Raw genomic sequence first — 18,811 nt, 5'->3', positions numbered from 1 at the left:
AGAAAAATACGCGTTTCCTCGCCCGTCACGTTCGAATCTCGCCACGTTCGCGAAGGGAAACGGAAAATGGATAAAATATCGAGGCTCGGCCACGTTCGACCCGTTTTCCGCTTCTTTCTTACCTCCCCTCTTTTTCCATTATCCCTCCTCTTAAGTACACGTCGACGCGGCCTCTTTCGGCCATCTCCAACGAATCGGGAACACCGTCGAGGAATATGCAAGTTTCCTCCTTTTTTTTTTCCAACAACAATCTTCTCTCTTTCGAAGAATTCCAGATGATCCACCATTGAGAAACACCGATTAAACAGTAAATAAATCGCGTGCGTCAACTGATTAAATCCAAGGCATCGATCGAAAGCGAGGTGGAAGAACGATTAGTGGAGAGTTTGGGTATTTCGAGGGGAGATGTCGGTTTATTACTTTCCGCGTGCGCGACGCGAGGGCACAATGGGAGACGAGGAGGACGCGATAGCAATAAGAGCGGCGAAGTAATATCAAGACTCGAAACATACCGCGGAAAACGAAGCAGACGCAACGTTCAGGTGGTTCATCTCGGTGATTCCGGGCTTGAACTTTCATCTTCTTCCGGCTCTATCCCCTCCCTCCACCTCGCCCTCTTTAATTCTCGCCCCCCGAGCCAAGAATCGGGACGACACGAGAGTCGCTCCCATTAATAATCCCCCAGCTATCGTTCCTGCAAACTTGTTTCTGTTTATTCCCGACCTTATACCCGGATTAACTCGCTCTCCTGTCGGAGAATCGAGGCGAAGAGGCGAGGGGATAAATGACGGGTATGTCGGATATTTCTCGGATCTCGAAATTCTTCGCTTTTTCGCCGGTTACCCCTCCTCGAGTAATTTCCCTCGAGCCTGGGACTCGCGAGATCGCAAAGTATTCACGCGTCGGGAGTAATAAGGGTGGAATAATGGAAAATGGCCACCTCGAAACGTCTTGCGTGTTGCTGGAAGCGTTTACGAGACAGGGGTAACGTGACCGGAATACTCGTGCGAGTATATAACGCGATTAGCAAAGTTTACCGAAACGTGGCCGCCAAAGGCTGAAACTTGGCGAGATGATTTCATTAGTGGCGAGGTTAATTCGGAATGGCGGGTAAGTTGGGGCACAATGCCTCGCATCTTAATCGTATCGACCCGAATATCTTAGCGAAAAACTACCAGTCTCGTCGAGTGGATATCTCGTAGAGCGGAGGACGATCGCAAATATCGTTAACAAAGGACGAAGTGAATGCGTCGAACAGAGGTTGCTCGATTTTCTTTTCTCCGTTCCGTGACGAACACCCCTAATTATCACTCGGTCGGATGTGGCCGGAAATTCCCTCGCAAATCCTTCCATTCTCCCGTCACGCCGCCGCCTCATTTTTCCTTCCGACGTTTCTTCCCCCTCCTCGCGAGGACGTTTGAGAAATGAAGGCGCGCGCGGAAAAGAAGCACCATCCGTTTCGATGATCCCGACATTTCCAAGGCTTAACGGAGCTGTAATCGGTTCCATCTTCGAACCGATTTTTACAGTTTCTCGGGAATTCGGGAGGACGACGGAATTCGCTCCAAGACTCTCGTCCACCAGGATATTGCGATCGTCGAATACTTCGCTGCGAATTTGCTGAGATCGTGCAACGAGTTTCCCACCCAGACGCTCACCGTTGAACAGTTAAATTGGAGCATTCGAACAATTCATACAATATTATATCCATCCACGACGAATCTCCTCCATTTTACATCCCATTGTTTTAAACGTCCCTTCGAAGTTGGATCGATCGGAAGAGAGAGGTATCGATCCCCGTTTTATTGGCATCCCCGATGAAAGGGGGAATATTTTAGATCCGGGTAACCGTGAAACGAGATACGCTCCCCGATCGATCCGCCGACGTAGCTCGAGGATCCTCCGAGGTGACGTTCCACTCTCGAAATCCTCTTACCTCGGAGGAGGAGCTTCCACCGGACCTCCCCCTTCTTTCGGAAAAATCGTTTCGTTCCGGGATATTTTTCCGGGAGGGATAAGCCTCGGTAGGCCGGCGCTGACAAAGTCGTCTATCCAACCTTTGCTCGTCCGTCCGCGAAATAAGCGAGAGATAAACTCTATTCGTCATTCCTGTTCGAGTCTCTATCGAGATACTCGACTCGAAAGAGTGCTCCGAGATTCCCGCGCGAACACAAATGGCCGCCACTTGGTCCTCGAGACGCCGATAGGGCGCAATCTCCTCCGTTGACGAGGGGCTAATCGATGTGGACGGATCCGGTCGAATCCGTGACACGGCCAAGTGGCGGCAGAGGGAGAGAGAAACCGATCGATCGCCTACGCAGGACAGCAAGATCGTCGAATGCCAACATCTGTTTGGAGTCACAGTGCGCAAATTGGGAGCAGCACGGTTTCATTATCGGGGATGAGTTCGAAACGATCCACGATGGTCGACGGGATATCGATCGCGCGAGATCGAAAAAACGGTGTGGAGAAAAACGCCGCCAGAACTGTCGATGTGCTATTATAATCGGTGTATCTGCTTGCAGGTCGAAATGAGAAGGTGCGGCTTCGTCCTGTGGTTGGTCCTCGCTTGCCTCACCAGCGACGCGTTGCAACAGTACAGGGAAAAGAACATAAGTGAGTGATCATCTCTTACTTGCCTCGTTTCGCGTTCTTTCTCTCGAAATCGAAAATTTTAATTTGAAATTAAAAAAAGTAAAGGCGGGAAAAAGACGCGTATTTTCTAATCTAAATTTTTACTCGATACTCCGCCCTTTTTTAGAAACTTATTCTTCGCCTCTTGAATTATTCATCGTTCGTATATTACCGATGTTTTTTAACGAACCGTGTGATCTCTTGTTATCGATTCAACTTTCGTACAACTATTTTCCACCAGGTAAAAACGTCTCTGGAATACGTTACGCGTTTTAGATGAGGAATATTTATAAATTTCTATTCCATCCTCCGTCGTACGGAAGATGCGCGAGTAATTTTAAAAAAATTGTCTTCCACGCAAGATCCGCGTGAGAGGATGTTTGTACATTTTCTGTACGCGGAAAACCTGTCCAACTGAGCGATTTTAAAAAAATTTATTCTTCTCGTACCGCGAAAAAAAAAAAAAGAAGATAAAGGAAGAGAAAGTTACTTCGAATCAATCGTTGATCCCACTTTATCGGCTCGAGCGTCCGTTTCTCTTATTATGACAACGCGTAAGAGGAAAGAAAAAAAGAAGAAATAGAAAACGTACGGTGCGACGTAAAAAAATCCAACGTCGTATTTCTCTTCCTTCCTGAATCGCGTTCCCTTGCCAGTGGCATCGAGAAAAGGACGAAAAAAGGGAGATGGCACACCCCCCCTCGCGCACGCCATAACTATAAATCCGCTCGAAACGAACCTTCCATCCACAATTTTTTTGCCAACTTTTTTACCTCCGTCCCCTCCCTTCGCCATGCGGCGCACGAATGAATTATCCATCGACAAATTTCCGTCTCGGTCAACAAAACAACGGCGAACAATTCAAATTCGATTCGAGCTTTTTTTTTAATATTTTCGCGCGCCAGATTCGAAAGGAGGAAAGCAATCGTTCCTCCCGCGATGAAAATTTTCCACGATGTTTATGAACGAATATGGCGTATATATATATATATGTATATACACATGGGTGGAACATGGAAAGAAGGGAGGAAGGAGAGACACGCGCATATGGGACGAGATTCTCTATCCGTTCGATAAACTCGACGCATCGAAATCAAGGGGGTGAAGGGAGGGAGGAGGGGGCTTTGGAATTCAAGGGAGGAACTCGAAAGCAGCCGACGAATACCCGGTGATATTGGGAGCAGATTGGAAAGAATCCGCGGCGAGATTGAAAAGTTCACTCCCGATTCCCGCGCCGGCTTTTACCGCGCACAAGACGGTAGGAAAAATGGTAAAAAGGGCAAATTAAGCGCGGCCACGTAAGCGGAAAAACCAACCCTGTCGCTCTCAAAGCGCCTCTCCTCCCATTTTTCAAACTTTCCCTTCCAGTTTTTAAAATATCCAGCCTCTGATATCAGACGATTTGTTAGATTTTCTGTTGGAGAAAAGGGCGGAGGTTCGTTAGAATTTTTATCTTAAACGGGTTATCGATATCGTCTCAAATTCGAGAAGCATTTTAAATTAAATATTCCTCGTTTAAAACGAAAGCGTGAAAAAGAATCGAACTTTCGAACGTTGAAACGTGTATTTCCTTCTGTTGAGAAGGTATCGATCGGAGCATAAACTGAAACTCGCGGAGGGAATTCTTTCGCCGATATCAAAGATTTTTCCAACCGGGTAGAACAATCGTATTTTTCAATCGGAAAAACACGTATTTTCCAGCTAAATAATCTCGGAGGATTCGTTCCTCGAAATCGTATTACGGTTAAGAAGATGTACCGAATAATAAAGCGGATTCGATATCACATTTTTCCCCCCGTAAGTTCGATCGAGGAACAACGAAAGGGAAAGAAATAATTGATTCGATCCGTTTGAAACGCGCGAGAATCCATCTTTTCTTCTATTTATTTAACGGTGGACCGCGATAATCCTTCCATTGAAATGAAAATCGGCGATACCTTTTGTCGTCTCGGCACGGAATAATCGTATTACTTTGAAACGGTTCAATGCCGCATTAGTTTGTCCGTTAAACGAGCAATAACTATTTTACAACGAACTCGTTATACGGGGAAAGAATTTGCCGATCTTCGATACTCACGTACACGGGTTATAATTATAAATTTCCTGCAAAGCTTGGAAATATCGTACGAAAGGGTAGAAAGAAAGAGAGGAAAAAGACACGGTTGTTAAATTACCATAATCTTCGTGAAATTTTATCACTAGAAATAATAAAACGGCATTCCACGGGATCAATAAAATAATTTAATAGACGTCGTTAAAATCACAGTCCGAATGATAAACAAATTCTCGCCTCGCATTTTTTCCCCTCGCATTCCGATATTTAATAATACGAGGGAACGGGACAAGCTGTTATGTCCCAATAACAGATATATTCTCGTTATCGTAAAACGTCATTTAATTACCGGTTAATACACCGCTTGTAATCCCCGTATTATACTCGAGCGTTGTACGAGTACACAAGATTCGTACGCGCGATACAACGCTTCGCATACGCTTCCCCCAACCTGTCCCGTAATCCGACGTAAGATAACTCCCGCCCTATCGAGACCCTCGAAATCCGATAACCGCGGAGGAAACTCCGAAACCTCAAGATCGTAGCGCGGCCAGAGATATCTGGGGTCATCGGGGTCGCAAAGATCCTCGGAATCTTCCAATCCCCCCCGACATCGGCCAAATTCTCCACATCATCCGGAATCCGCCAGACGTCCGATTACACCCAAATTCCAAACGCACTCCTTATCTCCCGCATTTTTCCTTTCGATCGACGGAATCGAATGCATTTTCTTAATTTATGCGGAGCGAATGAACGGATAGGAGGAAACATCTCCACGGAGGTTTGCGCTTAATTGGTAATTAGCTGGCGTGTTTAACGTGAGCGGCGGCGAACGATCGGTATTCTCTTTCCAAATTCGTTTAACGAACGCTCCGATTGCGATTTCGTTGCGTCGAGCTGCATATACACGTGTACACATTTGTTGTTCGCCTTTTGCGATCAACGAGAAGGAGAGCATCTTCTCTGGCGACTTTGATCGAAGAAACGGAACGTGACGGTCGGGGAAAGGCGAGATATCGCGGCGCATTTGCATACAATGCGATGCGTCGGCCGGATCGCCTTCCTTCTTTTTCTCCCCCGTTCGTAAATCATAGCTCGAGATAGACCACCGTAAACAATCTTATCTCGCTTAGTCACGGAATCGCGTGTCGGCCAATTTTGCAACGTAATTGGCCTCTTTCGAACGTCGTTTCGTTTTCTTTCTTGCCTTGTTGCGCGATCCGAAATGCTTCCAACGGGATTGGGATTCTAATTTGCTCGCAGGAGAGTATGAGAGGTTTCGAGAGGTCGCAAGAAAAATGACGCGTCAAAGGTCGAAAAACGGCGAGTGAAAATTTATCACGGTTGTCAACTATTATCCGTGTACACCGTGTACGCAACTCGATAGCCTGTTACCGAGATGGGCAAAAAAGGCTGCTCGATTGTTTCGGGCAAAGATAAATGATGAAGCGATCGCCTTTCTTTTTAACTCTCGAGAAAAATGACGAACGGGCAATCGCGCACAAAGACGTTCCAATTTACTCGAGACGAGAAAAACGCTCGATCCGATGTGTAATCGTCTTGATTAACGAGGACGCGTCCTTGATTAAATTGGGATCGCGATCGAGAAAAGGCGGGACTCTCGTCGACCATCTTCGACCTCGTCGAGCGAGATTTCGCAATCGTGGAACGCTGCTCGTTCAATCGAAACGATCCCGGTTACACTTTGGATCCTCTTTTCCATTCCAAATTTTCCCAATATTTCGTTCACAATCCGAACGAGTGTAAACTTGCACTCTCGAAAGGTGTGACTCGTAAAAATCGATACCCAAGATTCGTTGTTGCGTCATTTTCGTTGCTAGAGATTCTAGGGGAGGACTGCCTCCAATTATCTCGAGAGAGAGAAAGAGAGAGAAAAGAACTACCAATTAGGAAACACGACTCTCGTTCAGACTCGAACGGCCTTGCCAAGATTGGCGTATTACGCGAAATCGTGACCGGAGTTGGAAAAAAGGAGCGATCGTTGAAAGCGATGATTTACACCGTCCTTAATCGCTGGAATTAATGCACGATACTTTCCAACTAGATACTTTTTTTTCTTCTCTGAATAAAGTTCTCGATCGAACTTTGATCAAAATTGGAAAAATCTCGATCCATCTGCGAAATTCTTTGCTATTTACGAATTATTCGCGTACTGCGAAGAGCAAAGAGGAGGCGAGTTCGAATTTCGTTAGGAGAGAAGGGGAAGTATTAACTACAATTTTTAGAAAGTAGTAGTAGGGAGAACTGCGAATTCTACAAAATCTGTACAAAATCTCGAAGCAAGGAAAAGAAGGAGGAGCGAGGAGGAAGAAAAATGACAGAGACGAAGATGGAGAGAAGCTGTTACCGGATTTCTTTCCCCATTTCGCCAAGAAAAGAAGATCGGAAGATTGCCAAACGCGCCCCACGATACGAGTCTATGGGGGAACGCAATTTTTAGGACAAGTATCAACTGCGATTAATATCTGGACGAAAAGCGGCTTTGGAGATCCGATACGATTCGTTCGATGGAGAAAAACGCAGAGAGAAAACTCCTCCGGGTGGACGGAACCTCTGCCAACACGGATATCGTACGTTTCCGTCAATTTCCCCGGCGTGGAACGAAGTAATCATCCTTTCCTCCATGTGAAAAATAAAAGTATGTTCTGACGATGGAGAAATATAAATAAACGAGAGCAATAAAGTAATTCGAAGTAATCTCGCTCCTTTCTCTTCGCTCGCATTTGCATTTTCTGTCTTCTTGCGCGCAATGATGCGCGAGTAGTAGCAAGGAGAAGGGGGAGGGTTTATTCTTCGAACGCATCGTGGGGGATCGCGGCAAGTGCTGGCGATCGCGAAGGGGAGAAAGAAAGAAAGAAGAGGGAAAGGAAGAGGGTGGTAGGTACATACGCGCGAATGGGCGATCCTCGTTCTTATTTCCGGCGCGGTTCATTGTGCATTGTTCGTAAAATGGAAATGGAGTCGGCGGTAATTTGCCTTTGAATGAGAGACCCCCTCTTTCGCTTCCTCATCCTTCCCCCCTTTTTCATCCCCCACGCCACTTTTTACCCTTTTCGGCCCGAGAAAGTCGAGGAGAAACGTTTACGATTACTCGCGATTACTCGACGATCCATTGTTTGCAGAGAAGCAACGCGAAAAAGTTTATTTTACGATAAACACGCGGCGATTCGCGCCAGGAAGGAATGATAGTTCTCGTATCCCCGTCGAAAGTATGACTTTGACGTTTCGAGTTTTTTGACGAAGCAGGATTTATGGAAAAACTAATCGAATCGATTTAGTGGCAGATCAGGGAGTGATACGAAATATAACGATATTTAATTGGAGGCAAATGAGAGGGAAAGAATATTTTTTCCAATTATACTTAATCGCTGCCTCGGCAGATTTGAAAAGGACTAAAAGACGAGGAAATTTTTCTTCGCGATATTATATTTTCTATATTGGATCCGATTTACTGCGGAAAGATAATAATTGCAAAGAGGCAGGAAAATTAGTCGAGGAATAAAATTTCTTTCTCCCAATAGTCGAGTCGAGTTATTTCTAAGAAACGAAGAGATAAATTATAAATCTTTAATATCCATTTGTTATTGTAATTTCGTTGGTTCCAACAATGCTTCGAAGAAACAACTCAATTAGGAGAAAGTTAATATATAGTCGATTGCCTAGTAATTTATCGGCATTCCACTTGTAATATTTTCACAGTTAAATCTCATCCAAACGTTCGATGCCCAATCACGGAATACATAATAAAGATCTGCAGCTAAAATTTCAATCGAAGAAATCGTTATTCATCTCGAAAGAAAGAACGCCGTGTCATCCGTTTCGTTCGTTTCCTTCCGTTCGAGAAGATTCGGCAAATTTTTTCTTTTACCGCAGAGAACTAACAATAGAACATGGAATAAAGTATTCGATACAATTCCGTGGTCGTATCGAACAAATTTTTCCAAGAAACGCGCGATACGTCCGATCAAAAGCTTTGACCACTGTTTACAATTACTCGAGTCTCCCAGCACGTACGCTACGTACTTTTAAGAGTTTACTTTGAATCCTGACCATATTTGCACTATGAATCTCTCTCTTTCTCTCTCGCCTCGCATTTCTCCGGTGAAAACGGTCGAAAGCTTGTCTCCAAACATCAAAGACGATCGAATAGCGTTTACTCGCTGCCTCGAGAACTTATCTCCAAGAGCTGCTCGTTTCTCCAAACTTTTCTTTTCCGATATCCTACCTCTTTCTTATTCGGTTATTCGTCGTCGAAAACGTAGAGTAGAAAAAGAAATTAAATTGAAGGTTGACCGTTAAGGATGACGATTGTCTACGATATTCTCTGAATATTCGTCGTTTTTTTATTTGTTCAACAAACATTTGCGAAAGATTTCTAACGGTTTTTCGATTTCGAGGATTATTAAATTTCAATTATGCGTACAAATATTTGGACGAAACTGCGCGTTCTCTTTCACTTGTTTTTACTAGGCGTTATGTATTTCCATCGATGCCTTTCCGGGGTGGGTATGTAGCTAGGGCTGCGACTGCCTTTACCCTTTTCGTAGATGAGATTATCCGAAGCTTTCCGGAAGATGAATGTCGAGAGATCCAGACTCGCGAAAACTGTTTTCGAATAAATCGCGTCGGAATTCGATGCTAGTTGATTTATATGGAACTGCATCGAGACGCGTTTCTTTCGAAGCGGGCAACTTCTCACTGCTCGAATTACGTACACGTATTCCGTCTGTGTTGATTTGTTCGCCTGATTTTGCTGATTGATCACGGTAACTCTAAAACGTACAACATAACAATCGTTTTCAACAAAATAAAAGATTTTCTTTTTCTTTTTTTTTCCCCCCCTCGCTATTGGACGAATCACCAAAGCGAACAAACTCGAAAACTGCGGATAACTTTCAACTTGGGACGTGTAAACTTTCTCTACGCGGCATCCACGCTTGGAATATTGGGAGACACTTGGAAAAGAGATATAATAAAAAGATGGAAAATGGTCGGGAAGGGGGCGTGAGTGGAAGAGAAGGGAAATTGGTAAAGAAGAAAGGAGGGGCGTTAAATAATTGGTGGAACAACGTACTTTCTGTGCCTGATCGATCGTTTCCCCTCCGCATCCTTGAGACAAGGCGCGTTCACTTTTCTCTCGAGCTCGATATTCGAGTCCGACTTGTAAGCGGTTCCTATCGAGTTTAGAGAGTAGCGGGCAGGGTCGATCGTGGTCACGTCGATATCGTTCCTCGACCGATTTTGTTCTCGCTCGCCGCCACTCTCGAGTTTCGCGATCGGCCGATCGATCCCGACCTTCAATTGGTCGGTCAATTGGTAATCCGATTCGTCGTCGGTCCGCTTACGAAGGCTTTCCTCGAGCTCCAGCAAATCTCGGAAAAACGTTTGGCCTTTGCCGCCGAACAGACCTGTTCTGAAACAATTCCGCGTGTTTATCGAAATTGCGAACGTCTCCAAATCCAACGACGATACCTGCTGTCCTCGCTTCGCCTCTTCCTCGCCAGCGTGCTCTCCGTGTCCGAGTGGGCCCTCTTCAACACCGTCTCCTTCTTCCTGTGCCTCTTCAACTCCATCATTATCATTCGTCGAATTATCGCGTTCAAGTCGTCCTCTTGTTTACCGTGGCTGGTCGTTGGACTGAATTTCCCATAATTTTCACACATGTTCAGTTCTCCGCCGTACGATCTCTGGCAATTTCTCTTTCCTTCTCGATCTCGACAGCCAGAGATCGTACAAAGCGTGTCCTTTCAGAAACTTAACGGCAGGGCACCCGCCGTTAATTTTCCGAGGAAACCGAGCGAATCGGAAACGTTAGAAAGCGTACACGGCGAAACTCAACTTACGATCGACTCAAGAAGATGGTCGACTCGGTCGCGTTGCTGTTCTTCAACGTGTCCACGTCTGGAGGCGACCCGACCTTCTCCTCCTTCTCCCGCCGATCGTTTTCGCATCCCAAATCGTTCCTGCTCGAACGCGTTACGCCCGCTTCGATTTCCACCACCGTCTCGTCCGCTTTCTCCTCCTTCCCCGCCTCACCCTCCTCCTCCTTCCTCTCCTCCTCCTTCCTCTCCTCCTCCTTCCTCTCCTCCTGATGGGAATCGGCGGCAACCGGAATCTTCTCCGAGTCGGCCGTCAGATCTTCGTCGTCCTCGTGCTCTTGCTCCGAGATACGATCTCTGGAGGGGTGAACGCTTTTTCTCAACACGTTCATCTGAATGCTCAACAGTTCCTTCGAGGTCGCCCTCAGTACGCCGCTCTCCTCCAAGATCGAAACCAGAAACTTCTCCTCCAGCGATGGATCCACCATCGTTTCCTCCGACTCCACCGTTTTCACCTCCAACTTCCTCTCCGTGGCCGAACAGCGCTTCCTCCCCCTCTTCTTCGCGCTCCCCGTTTCCTCCCTTTTCTCCATTCTCCCCGACACGCTTCTCGCCGCAACCCCTCCTTCGTCCTCCTCCAGCGTTGCGCCCTTTCGCTCGTTCGCCCCTTCCTTGTCCATCAGCAACGACCCTTTGCTCGATCCTTTCAACAATCTGACCAGATCGTTGCTCGAATCCATCCTTTTCTCATTCTCCGCCTCGATGATTTTCATCGACGATACGGAGTCATTACGATCCCCTCTCTTCTTGCAAATACGACCGACGATCTTGATTAAACGTTTCACCAAGCAATCCCGCGCGTCTTCCAAAATTTTCCCTATGTTGAAATCGGTCCACGGACCTCTCTGTACGCTGAAACGCATATATACATATATATATAATTGTTCGAAATCGATAAACTCAGAGAGGGGAATACATCGATCGACGCTATCGTTATACGTTTTCGAATCTTGGATCGATCCGGCGAGCGATATATTCCCGAGGTGGACGAAAGTCAACTCGAACGAAAATCGAATCGAATCGATCGAGCTTTCGCCATCGTTCGATTCGATCCGATTTAATTATTTCCTTCTTTCTTGACTTCCGATGATATTCGTGATACGGAGGGGAAAAAAGGAAAAAGAAGAAAAGGGATCGAAAGTCCAGGAAACGGAGATAATCTCTGAGGTTGAAGGAGCGAGCTTACGGGATAAAATTACACTCGGGAAGGTGATTGGCCAAGAATCGATGCCCGCTCTGGCACAGGACACTGGTGGCGTTTAGATGATTCGAGACGATGTCTTTGAAGCTGGTTCTCGTTTTGACTACGTCGATCGATAATAGCCTCGAAACGGTGGTCGTGATGAGGAAAAGATTCCAAGCGAGAACACCGAGCAGGCAGACGCAAATTAGTGACAATATTGAGCTATCTTGTCCCACGATACTTGACATTTGCATAGTAGATGGGTTACTGGAAATGGCAGCACGCGATCACGAGCACGAAAATTTCTCCATATCAGCCTAAACGCATCGTTTATAGATCCTCGTTGCTTGGTTGACGCTTAACACGATTAATTTTCACCGGAATTTACGCCTCGCGTTGTAAATTTTCCTTCCTACGAAAGATTTAGGTTATCCAAAGATATGAATTTTGCAAATTGATTGCACTTGTTTTCTCGCCCCACCGTCGAATTTTTGCAACTTTGATTCTCGACGAAAACGAACGGGGAACGTTCGTGAAATTGGCATCGCAAGTTTCTCCCTTTGCTATTTGCTATTTCAAATCGGACAACGATTTCCAAGAAACTCGAACAACCTTTTCGCTGCTTTTCCATTATTTTACTCTCCTTTTTACTCGTTTTCGTCGCTATTTTTGCATTTCAACAATCGAACGTAGTCCGTGTAGTCGGGATATAATTTCTAGTCGGGGAATCCCCGCATTTTCGACGCAAATATTTTTTCCCCTCCCCCTCCCTCCGTGAAAAACAAACCAGGAGGAGGAAGACGAATTTTTCGAACACGTTCGATAAATTATAAGATACAATTTTATGCAAATACTTTTGCTCGGATATTAAACGACCACCGTCTTTAGAATTGCAAATGCCCCGTGTTATTAATATTTATGTATTTGTGGATCGTGGAATTTAACGATTTCGCGTCAGATACGATCATGCGTGTTATTATGCGCGATTCAATGTCGCCAAGTTCGAGGTCGTCGAATATGAAAACGATCTTAAATCGTATTAAATCGTAACCTCGTCGAAAAAACGTTCTCGAGGGAAGATGACTATACATCGTTTTTCTTTATCGCCGGATTCGGAATCGATCGGACGCGCCCCCCCTTTTTTTTCATGCAAGAGGAATCTGGATGAAGCACTGGTTTTTCCTATCCCCGAGTGGCGTGTATCGAGTATCCGGTTCACCCTTTAATCCGCACGCATCGCACGTACACGTTGACGTTGACGGTTGGAGGACGTCGTCGAGCGTCAAACGCATGCCCGCGTTCCGAAGGACTCTCTAATGGAGTGTCCTGCCGGCTCGAGTGGATCCGTTGCATATCGTTTACCTTTACGAGCGAGCGCGGTTGCACACTCGGCATAACGCTTTCGATCCTCGATCTCTTTCGAGGAGCGGATCGTAAGTTGGTGTGTAAATATTTCCGCTTCGTTAAAATTTCCATCCACGCGCAAAAATTGCCTGTTCGAAAATCTTTGAGATCCTTTCCATCTCGAATCCTGGCTTACGTAAGATTATTTGCGTAAGGTTATTGTTTCGACGAGTTTAAACGACGAGAGGAGGGAAAGATGATCGAAGAGGAAGACTGACTTTCGACGAAAAGAAAATCTACCCACTGGATCTGCGCTCTCCGACCATTTTTCACTCGAATTACGTTAGGATTGGAAGAAAGGCTCGAGCCACAAAGCGCTTTCTCGAAACTGCGTCCCCTTCGACGAGTCAAAAAGCTGGGAAGAATGGAGGCGAACAGAGGTATTACTCCAGTTTCTCTTAGGGGCTCTTAGCGAGTCGTACGTAAAAGTTTCATGCATACGAATGTAACTCTGCAACCGTTTCGCCTCGCGTTTGAAATTGAGACGCCGCTCGAGAGAGAGAGAACGAAGAGGAAGAAGAAGAAGAAGAAGAAGAAGAAGAAGAAGAAGAAGAAGAAGAAAATTTCTAGAAACGTGCGAAACGTGAAAGAAGAACACGAGAAGAAGCCTTAGCCTAATTACCTAAAGAAGACGAGAACACGATTTTTTTTCTTTTTTTTTGTCTCGTATATATGGCACAACGAGAGAGGGGAAAAAGAGGACGAAAGCGGAATGAAAGCGAGGAAGGAAAGAGGGAGAGAGAGAGAGAGAGTAAAGTATCGGCCCGATTATTGGAATAACGTGGTCTCTTGTCTTACAGGCGGCACGAAAAGCGGAAGGAAAAGGGGAAGGAAGAGGGATTATTTGAGGGATAATAATATTTAGAAAAAAAGGAAAATGTAAGCCCGATTACCAGAGCAACGTGATTTCTGTCTTACAGGCGGCGCCGAGACAGACGCGGTACACGCGATCTTGGCCAGATACCTTCAGAGGCGTCTTCAGGGGTCTCAGCTGTCGACGCCTCCGCCGCCGGCCGTTCTCTTCAGTAGCCATAACCAGGCCAGAGTGAGACAAGGCCAGAGGACGACTGGCAATGCATTGCCGAGGAATGTGAGCGAGAAAGAGAGGAGGGGAGGAATGGAGGATTACGAGGATTACGAGGACGACCTTGAGGGCTTCGAGGACAGTGAGAGGAGCAGGACCAGATTCGATTTGTTCGCCGGTAAATCCTTGAGCCTCGCTCGAGCCACATTCCATATTCCGAATCGTCTCGTATTTTTACCTTTTCTCGATCGACACGTTTTCTTGTTGTTTCGGCAAAACAAGGCAAACTATCCAAGATATTTTCGTTGCGAGCAACTTTCGATATAAAGAATACATGGCCGAAATAGAAAGTAGCGGTTGGTCGACGACATTAGCACTTGCACGAGAAGAAGAAACTTGGCTTCGATAGAATAGAAAGTTTACGTTAGAGAGCCTTCAATTTTTCGTCTTTCCACCTGTCCATCTTCCGTTCATATTGAAATCATCCCACTCTCGTCTCCAGTTATCCTAGATCCCTGCCAACTTTGAATATCGCACAGCCGCGCGATAACTCTTCTGCAATTAGCACGTTTAATCCGGTTATCCCGTTATTTAGCCACCCATTTCTGTTATTACACGTAAAATACAAGGATGGACGGATTATCGAGCCTGGTGTAACCGTGCAACGAGGATAATCGAATAAAACAAGGGCTAATCGGACAATCGAAGATAACGCGGTGCTACCCACCCAGACATCCCTGCTATTAATATCGCGATATTCTCCCGAATAACGCTCTCCCAATTATTATTTCTTTCTTCTCGAATCCGATTAATTAAATCAATTTTTACCCCTTCTCTTCTTCGTAAAAATGACTTCCCTCGTATTATCTTTAAAAATGGGAAAAATTTACCGACTACTTGCCGCTTGGAATTTCGGAATATCGATTCGAGAGAGAGAGAGAGAGAGCGAAAAGATCGATGTCCTCGAAATTACCCATCTGCAGTATGTAATTCGATGACAGGGATAGGAGCGTGCATTGACGTCACGACGACACCTCGTTCCAAACCGTTCGTTGGATCTTCTATCGATAAAAAAAGGGTTGTAAATGTATTTTTACGATCTCTGCTGGTCGAATTTGATTAATTTTGGGGCAATTGTATATCGATATCGGTTCAACGAGCACGTCAATCGTGATAAAACAATAACGCACGTAATACAGTGTTTATCGAATAAACCGCGTATGTTCACGTGGCGTAATAATATAACGCAATAATATATATATATATACTAGATATAGAATAAATTTGCATATAGCATCGTACGTCGCAAAGTTAATTTATTTTCACTAAAAAATGGTAGAAATTAAAATGTCATTTCCAATTTTTCGAGAACAAAATCAAGGATAAAATTTTAAATTCCTTCGCTCGACGTAATCGTATACAATTTCGATCAATGTTTTTCACGTTTGGAACGTTTACTTTTTTAACCGGTTTAGTAAATTTTTACCGAAGAAACTTTACACGGCTAATACCGTTTCGTAGTTGCCACGATTCCTATTCAATTTTCACGAGGCTCCTTTCAAGTTCTCGACGAGGCGCACTTTATCGCGGAAAAATGGGAATTGAAACTTGCTCTTTGTCTTTCAAATTTCAAACTCTCGAGAAAGTTCGCGACCATCGTGTAAAGTCTCGCGTTCCTTCCGTTCTCCGCTACGGAGAATTTCATCGCTAGAAAAGACCCCTCTCCTTAATTCCCCCGTTATTATGGAACCAATTCGATCACGGCCATATCGAAATTCAAATATTTAAAAGCTAATCGACGAGTTAACAAACTCTCTCTTCGGAAACGTGTATCCGAAAAAGCCGAGTGATTCGATCGGAACAGAAGAGAATTCGGCGCAACGATTGACACGCATAGAAACGTGACGTATCGAATCCTTTTTTTTTTAACGAAAACGTTTCTCTACAATCACCCCCGTCCAACGATTTAAAGTCGGGGAGCTCGATATTCCGAACGAGAACCCCCGTCGTGCTTTTAATCGAGCGCGAGGGATTTCGATATTCGTCCGATGCTGTATGCGATCGATCGAACCGAACCGGTCACGGGCCGTCGATCGCGTCCAGGTGCAACGACTTGTTGATAAGTTTTATTCGTTGCTCGTCCCCCTTCCTTCCTTTATCCTTCCCAATTCCACGCTCGTCCAATTAAACGTTCGCGGCCTGCTTCTCACCCGTAAACTATCGCGATTTATCTTCCGACTTTATCGCCAAATTGTCCGATCGCGTTCGGGTTTGTTAATACCCGGACGTGCGCGGATCGTAGCTTCCACTTTTCTATCCACTCCTCCATCCCCCATTTTTTATGGATTTTACGGCAAAATACGGGGGCTCGTTGGGAATTTTCGTTAATAATAAATAACGAATTTTAAGTTTGTGCACGTACAAGGTTATCGTAGGAATATCGCGTTCCGAGCGTTTTTAATTTTATAAAGAGTAAACGGAGGATAAAAACTCCGTAGCGAATTGCAAATTTCTTCGGTACGGTTTCAAAGGAAGTGTGTCAAAAGTGTTTGCGGTATTTCGAAAGTTTTCTTTGGCCCGCGGCGGCTCGAAAATTAGCGGATGCGTAGTAGGCGTGTTTGCACAGATTCCAGAGGGGAAAAGTGGCGAGGAACACGCCGACTTTCAAACACCGTTTAACCTCTACTTTTGGAAACGACGTAAGAATTTCTATCGATACAGAAATCAATGCTAGACAAACTTGGAAATTGTATTTTTTCGACAAAGTTGCGCAAACTTGGGAAACCACGTACTAGTCCGTGTTATTGAATATTATACGCGCAACGTACGTAATCAAAGTTTCGTATCGAGAACTCGATACTTGGACCCCACGCCAGCTAAGTCTTAACCATTGTTAGAATTCTAATCTAACTCTGCTAATTATACGTGGTAACTCGGTGGCAAGTTGGAACACGGGATACTCGATAAATTTAACTTGCAAGTTAATTGGAATAATTCGAGAAAACGTCATTATCGAAAGATCGATCATCTTTTTACGCGACCAAGATATTTTCCGTATTGATCTGTGGAAATTGTTATAAAGTGACATTTCATGTATAGTTTGTGTTCACGTGATGTAATATGTCGAATAATGGAGCGTGAAATTAATGTATCGAAATACACGTATTTCGGTCGAATAAATGCGAGAATAGTCGTTTATCTGGATCGAACGCGTTGTCGTTAAAATATATATTTCGTTAATTCGTTCGAATAATTAAGGAAACAACGGAGTTTCGAAAGAGATAAAATTGTCATTCTCCGCTGTTCAATCACGTTTTTCAAAACATATTTTCATTTTAAATACAACTGGAACGATTTTCGATTTCAATTTTTTAGATTTCATCTTTTTTCACCGGCGTATTTTCCAACGAAATTTTATTCAAAGAATCGTTTCCACTTTTCCTCTTTAACGAATAATATATATAAATCACTATAGGAAATTGCATCGATGAATAAAAATGGACATATCTATCACGGGTATAGGAAAAAATAACACACACATATATATATTTTTATATCGTCGCATTACCATTTCGCTACCCGGTTTTAATTTAGCCCGGTATATTACCGGCATTCTTCCAAATATTCCAAGTAAATAATTTCACGCAAGATATATCTGCCATAACTGTGGCGGCCATTTCGAAGCCGCGGCGCAATTTCGCGAGTTGGTCGAATTACGTTTAACCATAGAGCCGGAACGAGCACGCCACGGGCAGACCGATCGCGTAAAATAACGATGAAATTGCGAATAGAGCCGATATCTGCTCATCACCTGTCACCTGGCCGATCCTATCGTTTCGTCCTTTTCTCCTCGCATTTCCCACGGATTAATATTATCCATCCACGCGTGTAACGCGCCTCGATTCCCACTCCCAAATAATACCCCTCTCGTTCCCATTTATTTGCATCATGGATCGTTTCGCTTCTTCCCTCCTTCCTTCCAACAAGATACGTTCCAGCAATTTGTCAAATTTCCCTCGTCGAGTATTTTACGTATCCTTGTTTCGCGGAGCAAAATATTTATCCGAACTTTAATTTTCCGAGAACGTAACGCGGCTTATCCAGCGGAACGGAGTTCGGGTTTGAAACTCGATATACGTATAAATTACGTCGCGGTGAATAATTCTTTCCGACGTTTACAACACCCAAGGGGTGTTAAACAGAGGGAAAATAGAAATTTCCCATCCCCCGTTGTGTTTCCTCATAAATAATCGATCGTCGATTCTCGTTGAGAAATGTGATGTGACAACGACGAACTCGAGATTTCTGTCCCAATATCGCGGCCCTTTCTCTCCAAATGGACTTTTACCACTTCGTTGCGAGAAACTTTTACCCCTCGACGAAATCTCGTCGGTTTTCACGGGAAAAAAGGTCTCGCGAACTTTCCCTCCCGGATTGTAAAATTATATCGATTCACCGTATTATTAATAATCGATCTCTGCAAGCTTTTCTTTAACCACGGTAAATCGATATAAAGATCGATTCGAGGAGATAAACCATTCGATCGTCCTCGATCGGAGCAGTTGCCAATTTTTAATCACGATTTCTCGTAATTAAACCGGCTAGGACGCCAT

General features: G+C 44.7%; 2 protein-coding genes across 3 annotated transcripts in view; one reads left to right on the top strand and one right to left on the bottom strand.

The window, feature by feature from the left end:
- LOC107998589 (C-type lectin 37Db) overlaps positions 1–18,811 on the top strand; it is a 58,054-nt gene that overhangs the window by 16,775 nt on the left and 22,468 nt on the right. For both annotated transcript variants that reach the window (XM_017057934.3, XM_028667059.2), the window contains exons 3-4: positions 2,526–2,616; positions 14,095–14,376. In XM_017057934.3, the coding sequence (XP_016913423.1) occupies positions 2,532–2,616; positions 14,095–14,376 (367 nt within the window). In that variant the 5' untranslated portion in view covers positions 2,526–2,531. The remainder of the gene's footprint in view (positions 1–2,525; positions 2,617–14,094; positions 14,377–18,811) is intronic.
- On the bottom strand, positions 8,266–14,146 carry LOC133666886 (calponin homology domain-containing protein DDB_G0272472-like). The gene is made up of 5 exons (XM_062081113.1): positions 11,774–14,146; positions 10,552–11,439; positions 10,181–10,345; positions 9,783–10,121; positions 8,266–9,480 (listed from the first exon to the last, which is right to left on the bottom strand). Exons 1-5 carry the CDS (start codon positions 12,022–12,024, stop codon positions 9,162–9,164), a joined length of 1,962 nt encoding a protein of 653 aa, XP_061937097.1. The 5' UTR covers positions 12,025–14,146; the 3' UTR covers positions 8,266–9,161.

Source organism: Apis cerana, linkage group LG11 (assembly GCF_029169275.1).
Source record: "Apis cerana isolate GH-2021 linkage group LG11, AcerK_1.0, whole genome shotgun sequence".
Taxonomy (NCBI): Eukaryota; Metazoa; Arthropoda; class Insecta; order Hymenoptera; family Apidae; genus Apis; species Apis cerana.
This window is presented reverse-complemented; position numbering and strand designations above follow the sequence as displayed.